General features: G+C 37.6%; 1 protein-coding gene across 5 annotated transcripts in view; it reads left to right on the forward strand.

Moving 5' to 3' along the window:
• L3MBTL3 (L3MBTL histone methyl-lysine binding protein 3) overlaps positions 1-22,791 on the forward strand; it is a 79,981-nt gene that overhangs the window by 39,676 nt on the left and 17,514 nt on the right. For all 5 annotated transcript variants that reach the window (XM_063389989.1, XM_063389990.1, XM_063389992.1 and 2 more), the window contains exons 12-16: positions 8,514-8,590; positions 9,991-10,076; positions 12,198-12,308; positions 13,916-14,030; positions 17,162-17,264. In XM_063389989.1, coding sequence (XP_063246059.1) covers positions 8,514-8,590; positions 9,991-10,076; positions 12,198-12,308; positions 13,916-14,030; positions 17,162-17,264 — 492 coding nt within the window. The remainder of the gene's footprint in view (positions 1-8,513; positions 8,591-9,990; positions 10,077-12,197; positions 12,309-13,915; positions 14,031-17,161; positions 17,265-22,791) is intronic.

A 22,791-nucleotide genomic window follows, 5' to 3' on the forward strand; every position in this document is an offset into this window, starting at 1 on the left:
TCGTTAGATTTTTAAGTATGGCCGCCAAAGTAGGTCTCAGTGGCAGACTGGAGGAATTAATTCTCCCATGTCAAGTTGTACGTAAAAAGTTCTGAGGTTGGGCTAAATGAGTGTTTGTGTGTGCTGCTGCATCTGGCGTTGTGAATTGATTTCAGTTATGTATTATCTCTGAGGCTGATCTCTTCAGTGGAGAATATCCACCGTGGTAATGAGACTAAGTGCACTTGGAATCAGTTTTACCTGTAATCACAAATTGAAAGAAAGGCTGTACATATTCATAAGGTTCTTGATCCACTTATGTTGAAACCAAACTGTAGTCGTGTCCTATAAAGCATCAGGATAGTGGCAAAACCTGGTTTTAGTCCTCTGTGTTCTACATTCCGGTGGAAACTGAGATCCTGCTATCCTGACCTGTGTTAGAGATGACCTTTCTGCACGTTGTGTGGTGGAGGGGCTGCGTGTATCTAGGAAAGTCAGTGGGTGAAGTAGGATGGACTAGGAGCATAAAGACAGTGAAGGAGATTTAGGCTGTAAGAGTGCAGGTTTGTGTTTGCACTTGGCACTTCATTTGACAGATCATTTGGAACAATGTAGTCTACCTTACAGTCTGTGGAGAGTAAGTTACTGCAGAACAGGCAGAGCATTGTTATGGATCCCCTTTATGGCTGGGGTTCAGCAGTGGCAACTTAATTGTATAGCTGAACCTATCAAAATAAATGAAGAAAAATGTCTTCATCTGTATTTGATGACTACTTTGGCACTAGGTCAATGAGAATATCACAAAACTATAAAAGTAACTCCAAAACTTTGTGAATCCATCTCTTGAAATAATAACTTTGTGGCCAACATGGCAAATAAACTGAAGTAGTACTGAATTACTGAAGCAGTAGTGAACAGCCAGTTAAGTGAAGTCAAGAAATGAATATCAAGATAATAGAGCATAGGAGTCAAAAACCAGAAAGATTAGCAATTATTTCCACAAAGAAGTAACACAAACCATACATTTTCTTTACAAAGCATCAGGAAACTAGGGACTGGGAAAACTTTTACTCTGAATATCTTGGTATTTGAATGTTCACTAACAAATAGCTATGACATTAATAAATAATTAAAATAGCAGTTAGGCAAAGCTTCTAGGGAAAACACAGTGCAATATAATCTGTAGTTTGTTCAGAGGTAGCATAGGCATCTTTCTAAAATACTGCACTCTATATACCACACATATACTGAATTTCAGACTTGTTAATACTCCAGTGTCAACAGGAACTTTGACAACTGACCTTCTCAGAGGAGGGAGAAGCAGTTTTCAAGTACATAACCAAGCTTTACATTTATAGTATTAGTTATAGTTACAGTATAACTGAAGTGGATATTCTGAATTTTGTATGTAGAATACATGACATAAAATTCTCCTAAAGTATAAAGAAAATTCCTGAAGTGGAAAGCTTATAGGTTTTCCTATAGGTTTTGAGAAATCATTGGAGCTGTGTTTACACTGATGTTAAACTTAAGTTTTATTATTTTGGTGAAATTTTGAAATACCTTTCTAGAAGCAGCAAGAAGATGATTCTGGAAGTACTTTACATGGAAATTAAATTCTAAGTAATGTGGCCTACCTCTCAGCATTTCATTGAGAATAGTGAATAGAGAAAGAAGGAAAGAAAATGGGAGAAAAGAACAGCAAATGAAAATAGCAGTGGAGTGTCCGACCAAGAGAGCCTGAAAATGTAACCTGAATGCATCCCACTTACGTTTTTAATTTTAGATATCAGGTTTGTAGGGGCCTTAAAATATCTTAGGTGCATAAATTTCAGTCTACCAACTGCTGTCTCTAACTAAAAACAAAAAGGATTTTTGAGGTTGCCCAGAACTGAACCTCACAGTTTTCTTGTGCCTGCATGTAAGTTTCAATCTCAGAATTATAATGAAGGTGAAATTACTTATTTTGTGCGTGTTGGTTATTTTCAAACAAGTGCCTCTTTTCTCTGTATACCTTTTGTGTTTTATTTGGAATAGACTGAACTTTCTCATCGAGGTTAAAAAAAAACCTTTCCTATTTTTGGATACCTAAAAGAGAGTTGACTGATGTAACTGACTTCAGGCAACAGAAATCCATTACCATCACCTAAGGGTTTTTAGACTCCAGGCTTTCAGCCTGAAGATACTCTTCCTTACTTTTTTCTGAGCATTAGAAAATACATTTTTGGTTGAAAGTAAGCACCCTGGCTAGAATTAGTCATTACAGCAGCTCTTTAATGTATGGTCATGCTACTTTCAGTGTATTATAAATCCTATTAAATTTTCCTTTGATAGTGGCTTTTAGATGGAACAAAAGTGAACAAAATTGTCAAATTCAAGATTTACTTAATGAAGGAGAATTTTGACCTATACAACATAAGCCTTCAAGTCCTTTCCATCTGTTCCATCTCTTTTGATGAAACAAAATACTGCTTTGAAAGCTGAAGGCATTCTTGTTCAGTGGAACTTCTCAATTTTCCTACTGTTGTCTGAACCTGGAAATAGCACTGGGAATGCTTTACATCAGTTAGCATTAGGTAGCATGAGTTAGCATTACATCAGTTTTGCTTACACACAGATCAGTGTTGCCTCATCTTTCTAAATTTTTGTGACCAATGGAGACACAGCCAGAGCTCATAAAAGAGTTGAAGCTGTGCCAGCTTGTTGCTGTTTGCCCACAGGAGGAGAGGTGCGATGGCTCTGCTGGACATGGTGCATCCCAGCCTTGCTGCCTCAGAGGGCTCTGGGTGCCCTCACTCATCCTTGGCTTGGTCTGAACTTCCCCTGCAGAGAAGGTTGTACAGGCAGCTTTTGGGATCAGCTTGCCAGGAGAGTGTTAAAATACAATGGCCCATGTGTTGCTCACTGCTCTGCTCCTGTCTGTCTTGCACAGAAAAATGATTTCTGAAGCCTCCTGTGTAAATAAAATAGCTTTTGATTTTTGGAACCATTTTTTGATCTGTATGACCTTTGGAACAGACTGGACTTCATTGTGATGCTAAGTAAGAGGCCAGCCGTTTTCCATCAGTATTTACTACTTTGCTAGCAGTCAAGTTCTTAAAAGTTGCACTCTGCTTGTTTCATTTTTTAGATAATTAACTTTGCTCCATTCTCTCCTTAAAAGGAACTGTCTTTTTAGAGGGGTTATATTATGTCAAAAAGAAGATAAAACAATCTTAAAGAACCATGAGTCACGGTGCAAGCTTTTAACTATTTAAATAGTTAATAGATAATGAACCATTATCTGACCCTAAATTTCATGTGAATCACCATGTGGCTTCCTTATCAGACTTTAAATAGAAAATATGGTAATGTTTTATGGTAGTGCTATACCACCTCTGGATGCATGCCACAACCTCTCCTGGATTACGTTTTGAGAAGCCCTGACCTAAAATTATACCAGCTGTATACTTGTCAGTGATGAAATATTCTCAATTATGCACTAGATGGGGCTGCAGGATAGTTTTTATGCTTTTCTTTTTTTTTTTTCTCTGTTGGATGACTGACATGTCACAATCAGCAACTTGTGAAAGTAGCATTCTTGAGAGCACATTATTATTTATGGGTGTATGGGACATGTGTGTACGAGTGGTTTTTGATAGATAACATTTTTGTTACAGACTGTATCCACACTTATTAAAGTGAATATCAAAATATCAAAAGGTTTTTTTCCCAAAAGGGAAAATCAGAAATCATTTCAAAACAAAAAATTATTATGACACATAAACTTATTGTAAAGACAATGCTGACTATTTAATTTAAAAATCTGTTCAGACCTTCAGGTGGAGACTCATTTAAGAAAATATTTTCCTGAAATAGTTATTAACATTTCACCAGCAAGCTTTCTCATCCATCTCTCTTGATCTAGTTAGGAGGAGCTGTGTATGTGAAACAGATTTTTGGGAAAAATTAGCAGGACAGGTGAAAGTGATCAGTAGAAGAATATTAAGTTGTCTTCCATGTGTGAGTCTCCCACTGGGATGTGCCCTCCTGCCGGGAGTTAAGGACTGCTGAACCTTACACGTGTTCCTTTCACACAAAGTGGTGCACACCCCAGGGAATCATCTTGTCAGCTGCCCTCCGTTTTCCTTATTGCAGAACTATTTCCTGGCCATTTACATCATGTAGCTCTTCCCTGTTTTGATGTTTTTTTCTGCAGTTAAGATGTCCATAACTCAGCAAGCTGTCACTTGTTCTGTCCCTCTGCATGGCTCTCTTACAGGTTCAGCGGGTGCACTTTGCTGCTTTTGGCTCCACTTCAGCTTTCTGGATTAGCTTCAGTTTCCAGTATGGATATTAGATTTCTTTTTCTGTCTACATGTTCTCACACAACAGAAAGAATGGTTCACAAGTGACACAAATTGTGTGGATGTTGTAATCTTGCATTTGTCGTGTCTCTGCTGCTGGGCAGAAGGTGGTGTTGGTGCTCTGCTGTGGTCGAGTAGGTTTGGAGATGCAAAATCCTTCAGCTCCTTGCTAGTGTTGGTAACCTTTTTTGGCCTAGCAGGCATCCTCACAATTCATGGATCATCGTGTTTTATGAAGCGTGTGAGCCGGGTGATCTGCCTTCTGTTTTGGAACAAAGGAGATAAAAAGCTGTGGGATGTGGCAAATTGATTGTGAAGGGTCAGCCTAGCCTTTAACATTCCAGCTGACAACTCTTGGGCTTAGTCTGATAGCCTACTGTTGTTCTTCCAAACTGGATGTATGTCCATTAAATAACACACATTAAAGCATAATAGTTTTACTTTGGATTGTGACTTTTACTGATCTCTACTTTCTATTGTTAAATGAACTAAAGTTAGAAGCTAAAAGGCTCTATGAAATCAGTAGGTGAAGATGGACTGTGTGATCTGATTTTGCTGGAATGGGGATCTTTTTTTCTCCTGAGTCCAGTATGGTTACAGAAGCTGCTTATAGGCTTATCTGTAATGACTGGGTTTCTCTTTCAAAGCAAATCAAAGTTTGTAGATGTTTCATAGTGCTATTTTGCAATGCAGTTGAATCACAGGTTGCTTTGTGTTCCATGCTCACTGTAGTGTCAGAGCATCTTCCAGGAATCCATCTTAATTGCAGCATTCCCTGGTCATTTGCTTCTTGAATCTTCAAGGGAGGAAGTGTGTGCAGTGGCATTCACTTTTCAGAGTTTTATTAAAATGTATGTTCAGACTGTGCTTGAGAAATCAAACCAAATGAATTTAGGAGGTTTGTCCTGATAAATGTTTTTACACATCTGCTTGATTATTTTAAGTATAATACTAATAATACCATAGTGATCCTGAGCCTAGGACTTGTTCCCAAATTTAACTTAGGAGAGTTTTGAAAATAATTTGTGAACTTCAAAACATTTTAGGAAGTAAGAGGATGTGCCTTTTCAGTGCAGAAATATACCTCATACATATACAACTCCCAGCGTGAGAGGGATTGAGGAGGGCAGTGCCTGCCCCACATTCTTGTTAGCTTCTCTTCAGAATTACTGTAAAGAGAAAAGAAGAGGCCAGAGGAAGCATGAAGGACTCAACTTTTTTTTTATTTCTTGGGGGCAAAACATTTCTAGGAGTCAGGTGCTGAGTTTTAATAGTTACATAATTTAATAAATTATCACAAAAGGTCTCTTGCTTCTTTTGCTTCCTTTTATTGATGGCAACTTCAGCAATTTAGAGTCCCTGGTATGATAATATAAATACACACAGTATGGTTTTATATCTTGTAGAAGGACAAAATGTTGGTGTTTGTGAACTGAGTTAAATCCTTGGCTGTTGTCAGAGCCATTACAGAATCTATCTAAGGTAGGTTTTGTCTGCTGGGAATTGTCTGACTGGCATCACTACAAAGAAATACTAGCAGAACTGTTTCCTATATATAGCCACAAGGTAATGACATTATGTTGGCCAGTATTTTTCATCATTAGCGCTTTGCTCTGTTTAGGTAGAAGGCTTGAGGAGTGCTTGTTGTGAGACAATGTTCTGAGACATGCAGCCTGCATTTCTGTTGTTGGAGTTTATCCATAGTGAGTTTTAGACATCATGTTAAATACTTCTCAGATTTAAAAAAAAAAAAAAGTTACTCCATGTATTTCAAGTATGATGTGCTCCCTCATTTTTCTTTTATGCAGTGAAGGTTCAAAACTGCAGTGTCGTATAGCCCATGGCCCAGTCTACAATCTTTTCTGTGCTGTGTTTCCTTTTCAATCCCTAAAGTATGTTTGTGTTCCAGATGTGCACACCTGGGATTTTGAATCCTAAGACTATGGAGTGCCTGCATAATTTACCTTTAGTTTTTTCTTCTCTCGTGCATGGTTCATTGCACCCTTTTAGGTATTGCACATTATCAGCATGGGATATTTCAGAAGTATAAAAATTAATATTGCTATTTAAGGGGACTTAATTAATTTGAACTTTCAGCATGCCAATACCTTCTGGGTAGATACAGATAACAATTATTTTATAACACTCAGGGAGAGCAACCCCACACAGTTAGGAGTTTTGTGTCAGTAACTCAGGTTGAGAAAAAGTGGAGAGAATATCTATTATTCTCCAGCCTAGTGATGGAGACATTGACTTCAGAGAGTGATTAAATAGAAACTGGATCACGAGTAATTTGGTATTTTGCTCAGTGATTACTATATGAAGTATGTGTCTTCATGCATGGTTGCTCTCTGCTTGTTGTCTTATTAAATATTTGAGAAGTGTTTGGAAAACACAGGAGGGATACTCAGTGTTTGAATCTAGACTATTGCTTGGCTGCTTAAGGTTGGTTTCTTGATCTCTCCCTGGGTAACTGGGAATGAAGGCCTTAACTACTTCAGCTTATCCAGGCTTCACTTTTTTGGCCTTGCTGGGTCCTTGCAGTGAGTGGGACACTGAGCTCATGGCCACTGGAGATATGGAAATGCTGGTGGTGTTCTCCAGAAGAGAGAGGGGGGCATAGCTGGAAATATTTAATGTCAGCTACTGAAACACCTTTAGGGATAGGAAATAGTGGGGGTGAGAGGTAGTGCACTGTAATACTGAATTTATCTAACAAAATAAAACATTAGGTGGGGCAGTCTCCTGAGAGAAGCAAGGTCCTTAAGTTCATGGGTATTACATGGTTTTAATAGATTGAGTTTTCAGCTAAATAGAGGCAAACTGTGTTTGCACGGTGCAGTGCAGTGCCATGCAGGGTGATGCTGGCTTTTTATGACAGCAGCATGTTTCTTAGTCATCCTGGCTACATAAATACAATGTACCTCATTGAGAAAGCACTGTCAATTGTTTGGCCAATTCAAAAACCATCAGTAAGTATCAATGCACACACAGGGATGGTGCATGTTTCGCAGAAGAACCTGATAGCTTTTTATTTTCCTGTGGATCACTCTTACTTTTTGCCTTTACTAATAATATTGAGTACTAATATAATATAGTATATATATATTATATATACTGTGTTTTATTGTGCAAAATGGGTTGTTATGAAATAATATCCTAGTATGTATATATAAGAATATAGAGTGCTATATATAATAATATAATATCACAGAAGGCTTAAATGGGTTTTCTCTTGTCTGCTTTTAGATCAGTTTTTTTACAGTGTGTCTCTTTTGTTTGTTTTTGTAAGACGACTTGATAGCCAGCACTCACTGCTGCTTTCTCTGTGCACAGTGTAACTGACCCGGGGAGCGCAGTGAGAGATCTCCCACTGCTTCAGACAGATGCCAGCACATGTAGCTCACCCTGCCTCTGGTAGTCTTCTGTGGCTCCTGTGGTATGCCACAGGCAGCAGCAGTAGTGCAAAATAAGATGCACTTGACAGAAAACAGGGGAAGTTGTTAACCCTTTAAATAAGAGAAGAGTAATTCTTTCATGCAGTTTGGGGCCTAAAATGCTCGTTTTGTTGTTTTCTGGAGGGTTTTTTTGGTGAGTTTTTTGTTGTTGTTTTTGTTGTTTGGATTTTTTCAGAGTTTTTCTCAGACTTACTTTGCTTATGTGCTGCTGGGTTACAGTAATATGTTTATAGCTCCATTTAAGCCCTTCAGAATCCAGTTTTGAATTTTTGCTTGCTATTGCAGTTACATGTGATTTTCTCCTCTGCCTCCTGAACCATTAATCAAGATCTTCAGGCTTTTGGTTTTAAATTTTGGTTTTGGCATTGCAAGACTCCATCTGTCTTTGATGGGATGATGGTGTTCTTGCAACTAGCCAGCATGATTCTACCAAGAGTCTCTGCTTGTGAATTTTTCAGATCCAGCATCATAACTTTTCTAAACCTCTGATTTAAAGGACTTGATTTTCTTGATCTTCCAGCAAAATTGTAAATAAAGCCTTATGCTTGTATAGGTGATAGCAACTCTGTGTTAGATGTGTTTGTTTCTTCAGGTTATGTTTGCAGTTTAAGTTGAAGGTGCTGTGGGTTGTTTGGAATTTAATTCTCTCTTGTAGGTCCTGGTTTGTAAGTATAGTGGGATGTCTGAAGAGCTGCATTTTTAGACGGTTTTTTTCCTTCCCTTCCTCCAGGTGTGAGGCAGCTAGCCCACATATTCATCCTGTTGGATGGTGTAAAGAACATAAAAGAACTCTCATCACCCCACCAGGTTTGTATCTTGTTACGTGTCTGAAAGATTTAAGGTGGCTGTAGTCAGCTAGCATCGTTAAAATTTACAATAAGCTTTCTGTTACCTCTCCTGAATCTTCTTCTTTCAGTAATCAGGAACCGATATTTGCAGAGTTGTAAATTTTTTTATGGGGCTTAATATATTGAAAATAGAAGTGTAATAGGTGATAGTCATTAAATATGCAAATATATACTGATTTAGGAAAGAGACATCTACTCACAAAACATACCCTTTGAAATCTGAATAAGTTTGTATCTTTGGCTGAATGGCTGACTCACATTCTGAAAATGCTGATAAAAGCAAATTCCAGGTGTGTGAGATCATTGCATAAGAGAAACATCTTCAGGTGAGCTGAGTGTGCAAGGTAAGGGACTGATGAGAAAATTACCTTACACGATCAAGGAATCAAACTTGTGAGGGGTCTTTGAAATGAAGGAAAATGCTATGAGAGAGATGACAAAAAGAAAGGACGTGTATTCATTAGTGTGAGACTTGAGACTGTTTTTCAGGACTGTTGTGTATGGCTGGATGATCTAAATGTCCTGTTGTGGAAATTGGCATCTGGGATCTGAGAACATGGAAACTTTTAATTGGTTAAAACCAACTTCAACAAAAATTTTAATAGCCAGCAATCTTGAAAAGTTGTAACCAGTCTGTCTGTCAGGAGGTTAATTGCAGCCTCTTATTCAGTGAATCCCTTGTAAAACAAATTAGAATTGGCTTTATTCTCTTCTACATTTTGAATACTAATATTTAAACTTCAAGTTAAATTCTGGTGTGGAGTAAAGGTGAAGGACAGGCACTGCCTTTTCTTTAACAGCCGAGCTGTTTTTGTGTTTCTTCCCTTAAGTGTTTATAAACATGACATTTTCTGATAGAGGCAACATCATCTTTGATTATGTCTCTAGATTATTCATAAATGTCCAGGATATTTTGTTAGAAATTTAGTTAAAATTTCTCACTAAAAGAGTAATAAGTAGTCAGGTGTGCTCAACTGTGGTACAAAGCTGTCATTGATTAGATTGTTTACCAGTAAGTGACAGTTTCGTACTTGAAATAATTTCCTCACTTAAGTGGACAGATTTTTCCATTCCACATTATTTATGTTGCAGAGGGAATCACAGAATATTCTCATACCCAAGCAATTGTGTACAATAGGTACTCAGTAGTGTGTATGAGAGGATTGTTGACTCTTTTAACCTGTATTGTGAATTTATCAGAGACAGTTTAGAAGAACCTTTCTTGCAATTATTTCTTAAGTCCAATGTATAAATCAAAACAATATTATAAAACTGCTAGACACTCTGTAAATTAGACATTAACTTCTTTTTTTTTTTTCACTGCTGTGTTTAATTTTGCACATATTTCTTCTGTGCCAGATTATCCACATGCTAAGCATTTTTCTTGGGAGAAGTATTTGGAAGAAACCAGTTCATTACCTGCACCTGCAAGGGCTTTTAAAGTGGTGAGAAAATGCTTATATTTCTTTCAAGCCTTTAAATTCATGTAATTAATTTTTTAAGAAGATAATACATATGTGGTGTTCCTATGTTTCCAAATATATCCAGTTAATTAGTTATATAATAGGTGGTTTATTTTAATGCAAGTTTGCAGTTGACTGTTAGAAATCAGATTATTATAAATAACTGTTAATGAATTATTTTAATTATTATAAATGGGATTAACTGCAACAAATATATTACTAATGAGTGTAATTTGCTATGGAAAATTACTGCCTACTTATTACAAATAATGAGATAGCTACTGAGTCATGATAACATATTTTGAAGATTGCTATTTCAGTACATTTTATATGGTGCAATAGATACAGTGTAAAAATGAATGTAAGAGGTTAGTCTGCTTGTCCATCTAGTCCATTGTCTTAGGCTTGTTTTCAATGCCCTTTAGCAGACTTTTTCTTCTGCAAGCTTGCTACTAGGGCATGTGGGCAGCATCCACAGGCAGCTCCCCAGCTTAACTATGGTGTTTGTGGGCATCATCCTTTTCTTTTATCTTTGCACACACTAGTTTCTTTCAGTGGTCCATCTTTTTGAGCTCTTAAGATTTCAGTGATGGTCTCCACTACAGAAAGGAATCACACAATAGCTTGAGCTGGAAGGGACCTTAAATATCATGTGGTTCCAATCCCCCTGCTGTGGACAGGGACACCTTTCAGTAGACCAGGTTGCTCAGAGCCCCATCCAGCCTGGCCTGGAACAATTCAAGGGGTTGGACATCCACAGTTCTAGGCAACCTGCTCAAGTGTGCCCCATCACCCTCACAGTAAAGTATTATTTCCTAATCTAAACTAAACCTACTCTTTTGTAGTTTGAAATCATTTCCCCTTGTCCTTGTAAAAAGGCCCCTCTCCATATTTACTGCAGGCTCCCTTCTGGTACTGGAAGGCTGCAATTAGATCACCCCTAGGCCATCTCTTTTGCAGGCTGAACAAACCCAATTCTCCCAGGCTTTCCTCATAGGAGAGGTGTTCCATCCCTCTGATCATCCTGGATTGCTGTTGGGAGCCAGCAGTGGGTGGCTGGTAGCTCCCAGTCCTTGTCTCACAGCGCACTGGAGCATGTTTGCCTCAGCTTTTCATATTAGGGACACTAATTCTCAACTTCCCTGAGAGCTGGATTAACAAAAGGCAAATTTGTGGTGTTTATAGCAGTTCCTGGGGTCAGTATAATTACCAGAGGTTATTAATGGTTATTTATCACCCCAAGGTGTGTCTGTCTTAGTAATGTTTCTCAATCTTACGTTCTCAGCACAAATACCCTGAGCAAGGATTAGGAAGTTATTTGGTGATATCTGAGACAGTAACAGTGTTTTGTGTTGTGTTATGGGAGAAAATTGAGTTCTTAAGCTGCAGCTGAAGGAAAAACAACAATACTCTGGGAAATCCTAGAGGAACAGATACATTATTTTCCTAAAAAATTAGAATAAACTACATGACTTGTCTTGTGAATATGTTCCTTTAAAATGGAAATAATTTTGCTTTAGTTTTCATAAGTGCAGATGACAAACACAAAATCTGATACTCCTACCAAAGACACTACTTTTGTTAAAATACTACTATAGAGCCAGGCATTTGGTTCTGTTTGTTACTGTTATGCTGTGGATTAGTTAAGTTTTCAGTAGGAGACTGAAAAAGAGTTTGATAGCTGAAACAAAAGTACATACCAGAAAGCACAAATATGTTTCCTTTAGACAATTTCATAGGCATTTCAGGCAGCTGGTATGTAATCCTTTATTAAATACTGCAATGAAACTGTTGGCCAAAGTCTGTAGGAAAACTTTTCTAATGAATTTAGGATAAAAAACTGATTCAAGCTAAAGATACCCATTTACATCCTTGGATGGCTTGAATCCAGTCCACTCCAGGAGAGCCTGGTATCCCAAAGTTCCTTTGTTTTACTATATTGATCACACTAGTTTGAATTATGTTTTTATGCTTGAATTTCTAGTAGAGGGAGGGCAGATTTGAAAAGATAAAGGCAGAAAGTTTTTGATGGATTATACATTTTGCAGCTGTATCAGATTTTGAGATTTTGCTGTTTCATATAGTATTGTTCTTCTTTTCTAGAAACCTTCCCATGGCTTTCAGAAAAACATGAAACTTGAAGTGGTTGACAAGAGAAATCCAGTATTTATCAGAGTAGCAACCATTGTAGATACTGATGATTATAGAATAAAAGTAAGTTTCTCTTATTGTACTATCCTGCTTAAGTAAATGATGAGGACTTTGTCAAACCAAAATCCCATAGTTGTAAAATTAACCATGGAAACAAATGAGTGATATTGCTCTGTCCTGCTAAGCTTTTGCTCTTTCTATTTACTAATTGATACATGCATAATTCCTTTGGAATGGGTTGTTTTATTGTCCTCTTAGATACTTGTGCTGAGGTTAGACAGCAGAGTTGAATATGCTGGAAAATTGCTTTGGGAATAGTTGATAGGAACCAATTGTCTATTCTATCAAGAAATGTCATTGTTTAATATCACGTGTCAAAGGGCTGCTTTGATGTTTGTATTAGGGACCATAAAATATTTGGTCTAAGTTAATTGAATCTATCTCCATAAGTTTCCAAGGGGAAGAGAGAGATAGATATATGTGAGAAGTGATAGAGCCCTGATCTTTTGTCCTTCATCAGTGATTTCTGCAGTTCTGAGGTTTCTGTTAATTATGGGTTTTGGATTGGATTAAGCTAAGTTAACGTATTTATAATGTATTTTGCAGAAGTTGTGTACTTGAATTAATTTTCTTTCATTGTACAAAAAGTTTTCACCCTGAAGGCCTTAAGTGTTAGAAGGGCTAACATATACCAGATATCCAATTAGAAATGAAGGCTGTGCGTGTTTGTACAGGTTTACTAGGCATACCTGTTGTCTCAAGGAGGAGATGCAGCTGACATTTCATTTTGAATCATCTGAATTAACTGCTGGTAGGAAGCCATCAGAACTAATATCTTCACACCTACACATTTTCTACTTCAAGCTGGATGCACAAACTAGAAAAAAAAAAGGAAACAAAGAACCCACATCCAAGATAAAAACTCTCCAGTCTACTATATTAAATGATAGGATTTGTAACTTCTAGGGCAATAATTTGACTCTGTAGCCTAAGCTGAAAGAGCTCTGTATGTGTCTATATGTACGTGCTTCCACACGTGTGCCTTAGAGATCTGAGGAATTTACTGCTACAGAGGTCATGCAACATTTGAAGATATTTAGCTTTCATGTGAAAAAATGTGTGCATAACCCATACTGGTGCTGTCCTGCAAAATCACATGCTTTGCTTTCTCTTCAGTTTCAACTCTTTATCCTGTATAGTCTGATTTTAGTAGAATTGCTGCTTGTGTGATGGGAGGATTGTTTGTTTTTTATAGATAAATTCCATTTTTTTAGTCCGTTGCTTACTGCTCTGCTGTTCTTAAATCCAGTTCAAACAAGAGATTTAAAAACGTTTGGATTTTTGTGGGGGTTTTTTTGAGAGATGATAAAGGCAGAAATTCCTGCTTAAATTTAACTATTAATGTGAGAACAAGTGTGAGAACTACATCATTCCTGGGATTTGAGGCTGATAACACAGTAAACAGCCATATGACATATGGTTGTTTACTCTTTAGTGAGAGTATGCCTGGGTCCAGAATGTAATGTACATGTATTTTTTATGTAACTTAAATAGTTCTCTGAAAGTGACTTCTCTAATGGACAGGTAATTTCTAGAGATCACTCAGGTAAACTGGTTTTATGGGGAATTTTCCTGATCTGAAACACACTATTCTCCTTTTTGTATTTTAGGTTCATTTTGATGGCTGGGATAGTATTTATGATTACTGGACTGATGTCGACAGCCCCGATATCCATCCTGCAGGCTGGTGTGCGAAAACTGGCCACCCTCTCCAGCCCCCACTTAGTAAGGGAAACCACTTACTGTAATGTAATGATGACAAAAGGCCTGTGTGCTGTGCTTTTTTTCCCTGCCAGTGCCATTCAAAGAAGAGAAGCCACTAGGATATGGAAAATAATTGCAAATGTGACATTTAGCACAAAATCAACAGTCAGTAATTAATCACTTTTTAGTAGATGGCTTTATTGACCCTAATGCAATGGAAATACAAGGACCACAGTCAAAAACAGAAGTGATGTAAAAGATCTGTTGTGTAAAATCCTGGCCTTCTCAGAGCCAGCACTGAAACTGCTGTGTCACTCAGTAGGGGTAGGGTATCACTCTTAGGATCCATTGTTCGCATCTCTCTTGATGGTTACTATGTTTTTTGGCTCAAAGGAGTCCAGAGTGCCCTGAGAAGGCACTGCTTTCAAATGCTATGGCAAATCCTCAAAAACAACTAACTTCCTTTTCTTCTTCTGAGCAAAGAGGGATTAATGGTGCCCACTTTGAAAATAAATCTAACAGAAGCATGATACCAATAATAACACTGGATTTACCAGCTTGCCCTCTCTGGGGATTTTGTTTTACTTGTAGACGAAGTGGGAGAGGTTGCAGGGAGAAGAGACTTTTTGGTAAATATATCCCTGCTTAGGCCACGGTGTTTCTGGATAATGGCAGTGAAATCACTTTAGCCAAACTTTGAACAGATGAGTTTTTAAGTGAGTGCTGTTCTCTGAGACTGGTTTATATAGTGACTCTGAGGTACGGTTTGCACAAATGCTGAGTATTCACAGCTGTAACAACTGTGCTTGGAAAATAAGAAATGCTGAGCAATGCCAAGTACTCATAAAAAAAATGTAAAATAACTGAGATAAGTCACACACAGTGTGAATGTGTTACCTGAAAGTCACAGTACCTCAGTTCAATGTCTCTAAATGCCAAGAAGAAATGATTCCTATCTAGGGTGTGATCAGAGTATATTCATTAGTTTTCTGAGCACTTCAGCAGTACAGTGGTGACTGCCTGTCAGGAAGTTAATCATTCTGCCTTCAGAATCTGAATAGAGTGCCATAAGTGCCAAGGCATAAAGTGAATAACAAGAAGAAGATAGGATGCTGCATATCTGCTTCTTAATCGGAGATGTGCTCTCCTGTGTGCTGAATAGGCAGGCCAGTAGTCTGTGGCCACATAAATAAAAATTGTATCATATGTCAGAAGAGCTGAATAAGGTTCCAACATTTCTGTTATGTAAGATTGGTATATAATAAAAATCTTACCCTAGATGGGAGTATGAAATATGTGAATCAATTTTTGGAGACATTAAAAGAAGCAAGGAACAGATGCCCATCACATATAACTTGTCATCTCCTCTAGGTGGTGGCTTAGGAAGCACTGTAGATCTCTTTTAGGATGTGACTAGTAGAAGTGACTTTTTGTTAAGCTACAAAATTAAGATGGATGATATGACAAAAGAGGAAGTTAACCATCCATTAAATAGGAAAAAAGTAGTAATTTACACAAATACTTATAAAATAGAATGATAACTGAATAAAATATTAATCCAACAATATGTTTTATTACCATGTAGAATATTATAAAAATGTTAATATTGTTTCCAGGTATGTCAAAAGGCATTTCCAGACTTCTGCAAGGGTTTAATGAGGAGGGAAGAAAATATTTCGCAAGACAGTTTCTGCCTCAGTCAGTATGATAGGACTTTCAACTATAAGGTCCAGATCCCTGTCATTCACATTAGAAGCTTTGTGTGAATGCTGTGCAATGTTAGCAGTGTTAGTCTAGAAGATAGTCCAGTATTCATGTATTCATACTCTTTTCAGATGTAATTTAGTCATCATGAAGGATTATGGCCTTTTTGATAGCAGTTAGGGAATTAAGAGCCAAGTATTGGTGTTGATGTTAACGTTGTTTCACAGTGATGCAAACAGCAGCTTCTCACAAACACAGACAACCACTTGTAGCTCTTTTAAACTACATTTTTAAAGAGTTCAAAATTTTTAAGGGAAGAAAGAACATTTGTATGGAGTTAATTTTTTCAAAATCAGAACATCAGTGAAGCAGGACTTCTCTTTGCAGAAATGTCCCTATTCAGATACCTCTTCCTTTGAATCCACTTACTTGCTACATTATAAGCATGATTTCTGCATAAAGGTAGAGAAGGTGAAATTCCCTGTTCTTTCACCCATTACAGTCATTAAAGGCTATAGAAGTCTTTGGACTTCAGTGTAGTGATAGTTTTATAATATTTGCATAGCTGGAACATTTGGTAAAAGAAGCTTTTAGACTGCTCTAATTATACATAATAATTCTCTGTCTTTCATTATCAATCTGCGAGCTAGAATCTTTCATCTGGAAAAATATTTAAATAGATCTTTTCATGTCTGTATTGTTATCTGTAGGGGGAGATACAAGTTCTTGTGCTTTTCAAGAAGAACTGGTACTAGAGGGGGACAGTGCACTCTTGCAGGTGTTCCCAGTGTCATGTGCTGGAGCACAGCTGTCTCTCACTTGCCCTGAAACTGGGGGTTATTTATTATGTTTGCTTGGGCCTCAAAGCTCCTTTTGGCATGCATCCTTTAATGTCTCTGCAGGCATCATTGTTACAGGTTGATGAAAATCAGATAGACACATAAATTCAGAGAAGTGAAAATGTCAAAAATCTCCTGATGGCTTGTTCCTTTTAGTAGCATTTTCAGCCTGCATTTTTGCATCTTTTTTACTGGAAAACTTCAGCTAAAAAATGTGTAAGGACAGTACAGATTACAAACACATCCCTGTCTTCAGGAACAAGGATAGGGTAACTTACTTTTTCTGTGCTCTTGCAGAACAGCCAGGTTCCAACTAAATGCAGATAGTAGAAGAGAAATTTGATGTCCTGCAGCTCCTCCAAGATTTGTGTTCTTTATATAGATGTAGTTCTGTTGTGGAGATTTATTCGCATGGAATGAAATTATTTCTCCAGTGGATTAGGTTGTTCAAATCTCCATCATGCTTTTACAGAATGCATTATTAAAGTATTTCTGTTTTCTTTTTTCTTCATGCTTGCTACAATGCACTGGTATTCATGCATATTTATATAGCTTTTAAATATTCGATCATTTTTAAAAATCTCCTTTGTAATTTCGCTTGGCATGCAGGTCCCTTGGAATTGGTGGAAGCTTTAGAGCATGGAGGATGTCCCACAGCAGGATGCAAAGGAGTTGGACACATTAAAAGAGCAAGACATATTGGCCATCATAGGTATGTTCTGTGAAACTGATTTTGTTCTTTCAGTTGAGGGATGTGTGCAGATGGTTCTTTTAAATTGTTGTTCATAAGAAAACAGATCCAATCTGGAAAAAAATAGGAAATCTTGTAAACCTAAATATGCAGTTTCTTCAGTTGCCATGGTGAGCATACTGAAATAAACATTAGCAATCTGTAACTTCATTTCACCAGGGTGTGCTGAGATAAAATTCGTTGTACATTACTTTTTGTCACAATTGGTAGATTCAGTTACTCTGTATTTTGTTCCTTTGAGGATTCCTCGGCTTGCTGTCCAGATTGCAAAATGTTACAGACAGATATGTATAAAGCAATAACTTTTGAACCTTTTGAAATAAGAGGCCACTAATTTTATTATGGCTTGGATGTCTTTGTTCTGCTTGGATGGTAAGGGTCAGGATTTGCTTGTTGGCTTGGAGTATTGCTAGAAAGGAAATTCCAATTGACGTATTCCCGAATGACAACTTGCTGCTTCTGTTTAGTGTTTCTAAAGATGCTTTGTTGAACACCTTCTGAAGTATAATACAGAAATATGGACATCCCATCCTAGAGAGTCGCTGATATTAGCATGGGAGAATGGAATGGAGGGGACAGAGAGACAACAACCAAGTAAATGGGAAACATTTCCCAAGTCGAAATTTTATTATTTTAAAAATATTTACAGTGTGAGGTGAATCCAGACTATTTCAGTAAGGGATGTACAAGTAATATAGTATGTTAAGTTAAGAATGAAGCACCGTAAATATCATCCTGTTACCTTTTTGCAAATTCGAGCTTCCAAAAGTTGTCATTTTTCCATTGCACAGTCATAGAATTCTCAAATGTCATATCACTTTGTTCTTCCTGCTCTCTCGTACGGTTAGAGGACTGCTCTTTGATTATTTATCTATACTTTTTTTAAAGTATCTTTTCAAACTACCTTGATCCAGGAGTGAGCTCTGCAATCTTTTCACATTTTTGATGAGAGAATTATGTCCTGTTGATTCAAATTATGCTACAAGGCTTTGCTGGTGTATCACCATGTGTTAAGGTCCTGACTAATCCCTATCAAAGATACCTGGCCAGCAAAACTCACTATATTACTACATTTTGATATGCAAAAGGCATGTTCTGCTGCAAATTCTTCCCTATCTGCAGTAGAAGCATTGTTGGTGCTGTTAGGAGCAGAAGAGCTCCTGATGCTGGGACAGGCTTTATCCCCAGGAAGGGTCGTAGCTAGGGATAGCTGCAGTGACAAAACTTGTTGCATTATGAACTGTGATGGAGTTGTCATGACACAGTATGCCACGCCATTGTCTTTCAGACTATTCTCGCCCTATTCCTGTTGTCTTTTTAGGTCTATGTTATTTTTCTTTCATTTTTTTTTCTCCTAGTTTTTCTACCTTTCCTTTTCTACTTTCTCTGTATTTCACTCAGCAGGTAGGCTAAGTCCTTCAACAATCAAGTCAGTCCTTAAGGGGTTGTTGTCTGTTACCTTCTGCATTCATAGCATTAGTCCACTGCAAATGTGAGCTAAACTAGATTTGCCTAAAAAGCTTCCTGACTGCTTATTTGAAACCCATTTGATTTCATATTCTAGTAGACTTGAGTCTTGTATGATTTATTATTGCATCTAATCTTGGAGGCAATAAATTCCAATTCCTTACCAAGTGCTATCTCAATTACTTAGGATCAGGTGGACTTACCATGGGTTTCAGCCCAAAGTTGAAATCTAAAATAAGAAAAAAAAAAAAGTAATTTTGTCTGAAAAGTTTTTCATTTATGATCTGTCTAAATAAGCCTTGGCAATAAAAGTTCTAATGTTTTAGGTGAAAGGAATGAGTAACAGCTATATGTCTATTTACTTTTTGTAGCCTTTGCTTTTATAGCTAAATTTTCCATGCTATTTAAAGGTTATTATACTTACTCATCCTAAATATTAAGAAAAGAAACAAACTCATGGCATTTCATTGTGCTTTTTTTTTACCATAGTCTAAGCAATCCTATTATTTGCACATTAACTGATAGGTCTAGGTTATAAAAATATAACCAAGGAGATTTTGTTGAGCATAAGACAGAAATTTGCAGTTTCATAGCAAATAGATTTTACTAGTAAGAGTAGATTTTATTCACTAGCTATTGAAATGCCCTGTGTGATGATATTCTAGTTTTGTTCTTTAGTATTTCTCTGGAAAAGAATGAGATTTGTTTTCTTCTGGAGCCTACAAACTTGAGGGTCTAGGTCCCTACAAAAATTCTAACATTGTACCACCACTTTCTTCCTGAATGAGCAAAGAGATTTTGAAATTTGTACAATTTTCCACATCAGGTAGCATTCCCGTGGCTCTTTTATCTTGGCAACCTTGAAATGTAATTAACCATGCTTATCTTGTTTTTGTGATGAGGTGCAACGCATAAATGCCTGTGTGCAGAAAAGATGATAATTTAAAATGCTAAGTAGTTCTGAAATAATTTTGAGAGCTTGTTCCTTAGGAATCAGATGAAAGCCTCAGTGATTAATTACATAGCAGTGCTGAAGCATTTACTTTTTGGAAAAGTTGATGTTACTAAGGACTTGGTATCTGTCAACAGTTGATCTAGGGTTATGTGTGCTGCAGCTGAAACAGCCTGATGTATAGATTTGTGAGCATTATGCAGATCACCTGCACGTTTGTGATTGTGAATTGTATACCCTGATGTTTAATGCATGCAGCCATTCTCAAGTTCAAGCAGGAGCACGAAGAGGTCGGTTGTAAGTAGTTCATTTGAGTTTAGAGTCAGTTCTTCATGAGTAAAGATTTTTTGCCAGAAACTTCAAACTTCCCATGTGATATATGTAAGTTGAAGTGAACTGAAGTGCTGTGGTAGAGGCTGTGTTGTAAGACAACACATGTTGTATAAACACGGAAACCTCAGCTAAGCAGGAGGTCACATCTTTTTGTTCAGTGTCTGCTAAAGTAATTGTCAGCTGGTTTTTGATGCCAGTCTCAAGTTCTATTTTTTCTTTTATGTAAGGTCATTGGCTCCAGCCAAAACCATTCTAAAGTATTCTTGATTCAGGTTTAGACTGTTGAAGCAGCTTTCTCCTAAAAAATGAATGCTTTGTTGATAAACCTGTACTGTGATTTGTGAGAGTATTTGTATTACTTGTTTTGAGACCAGTTAAAAATGTTTTCATAAAGTCTGGAGTAAAGAGATCACTCAACAAAATCCACCAGCAGAAATATAAAAGAACACATCCTTCAGATGCTGATGCTGTCAGGATCTTTTCTCTGAAGGTTTCCTGCTAATCATATTTTGCCACCAGCTGACATGCTCACCTGGACATAGGCTGCTCTAGACAGTCTAATCCATCCATTAGTCCAGGCTGGAGCTCTCGTACAGCCTCATCCCTTGGCAGTGCTCAGCAGTAACTTGCACCTGAAGGGCTCTGAGGAGCTGCTGTTGGTAACATTTCCAACCAGTTCAGCTGAACCAGGAGACCTGTCTGTGGCTTGACACAGGTTTGCAAGATATTCCAAGTGTTCATAAAGACTAATAATCTATATTTAAAAGTACTTCATTTGCAAGTTCTTAGACCTAACAGAGTGCTGCCTTGCTCTTCTGTAGTTTAAGAGAGAATCCTGGCCTATGTTCCCTTCTGATATTAGGTGTAGCTGAGAGTATTCCATCTGGACTCTGTGCTTCAGAAAATTTGCATGCTGCTACGAGATAGGAGCATCGTCTGGAGAAGACTAAGGTCCATGCCTATCAGCAGCCCACTTTTATCCTCCTACCCTTGAACTTTACAGAAAAGAGATAGGTATGTAACTGCACCTAGAGATAGATCTTGAGTGTGATAGAAGAGCAGTTGCAAATGAGCACAGGTGGAGATGCTACTCAACACTGCAGTTCCATCAGACAATTCTGGAAAGGGCTGGTTATGTAAAACCTCTGTTGACTTGAAAATCCCAGGCCTGTGATCAGAATGGTGCATTGCCTTTTTCTTTCTTCATCTTTCATGATTCAGTAAGAACAGAAACTCATTTTAATGGTCAGATTTTACTCAGCATATGTGGGACTCTGGAAACAGTGGCTCTCTTTCCTCAGAAAACTGTGCCATGGACACACATATTGCCAGGCAATCTGCTGTCATTTCAGCAGTGTCCTGCAGACAGCTGATTGTTGTGCTGTGCTGATCCTTCAGCGTTTGGGGATGGCTGATTGCCCTCGTGTGTGGGTGTGTGTGTGTCAGGCGGTGTTAATGGGAGTGTTTGTTTACTGAGGCAGCTCCACTGATAACTGAGATCTTGGTGTTGGACTGGTTTCAAAGGGTGTGCAGCCCTGTCAGAGGAGCAGCAGAGGTTTCACATTGAGTACCTGCTGCTGCTTTTGCTTCCTGCCATCCTTCCTGAGCCACTGGTGGACCTTGGTACAACCAAGCCAAGGACATCTGATCATTTTGGAAACTAACTTGGGAACTTCTGCTGTTTTTAAAATGGTGTGCTAAAGCAAAATGTAAGTTGGAGCAGAAATCCAGGTTTAGGGTGACAGAAGAGTTAAAAATTCTTATTTAATATTAACTAACTTAAACACCAAGACTTCTGAGCCCTTGAGATGAGTTGTATTAAAAACTTACAGTCCCATATAAATTGAATACTTCTATTATGTAGGAATAACAAGATGAATTTTTTTCATTCTTTGTAGCAGGCACATTAAACTGAACTGAAGGCTGGAGGCATTGAGATTCAGGGGGATTTACTGATTGATCCAAAGCCATACACAGGTTCATTCATGCTGTGTTTTGTTGTTACAAAGCTAACTGTGGAAACCACAAGTGTTCTTTTTGTTGCCTCAAGTAAGGGTAACATCAAAGGACTACCAAGGAGTTTTTAAAAAATGATACAGCAACTTGAATGATTAATTGCAGAGAAAAAGTCACCTGAATCTAGTGTTCCAAAGCACTGTTAATGTTATAACTATTGTTGACTGAACCTGCCGTTCAGCTTCAGTTTTTCCAGAAAATACTAAAGGGAAAGGCAGTATATAAGCAGGCAAGCTATAATAAAGGACTGATTTTTTTAGACTTTTTCTTAGGATTTTTTGTTTAGTTTTTTGTTGGGTTTTTTTTTAATTTAAAACCTGTTGGTGGTGTTGGTAAACAGAAAACTGCTGGAGTCTAACAATCAGATGGTCAGATTTCATTGGGATGTAAGGCTTGCTTAATAATACACAGCTGAAGTTAAGTATCACATTGGTAGTGTTCAGTGTTTCCTTGTGACAGCCCTTTAACTGCTCAGAAACATTGCTGAAAACACCTCTGTGAGCCTAGGAAGCCAAAAGAAAATTACATGCTTTGCCCTGTAGCAATGGCAGAACTGAGATTAACCAATATATTCATGAATTTCTGAAAACTGTATTTCATCACAGTGGCATGTGTTTGTCACAGCAAGAACTTAAATCACACTAGCATTGGTGACTTAAAACCTTTTTCTAAGCAGAAGCCTGTATGTTTTATCTTGTATTTCTTTTGAAAGAGAAAAAA

This window comes from Prinia subflava, chromosome 2 (assembly GCF_021018805.1).
Source record: "Prinia subflava isolate CZ2003 ecotype Zambia chromosome 2, Cam_Psub_1.2, whole genome shotgun sequence".
Lineage (NCBI taxonomy): Eukaryota > Metazoa > Chordata > Aves > Passeriformes > Cisticolidae > Prinia > Prinia subflava.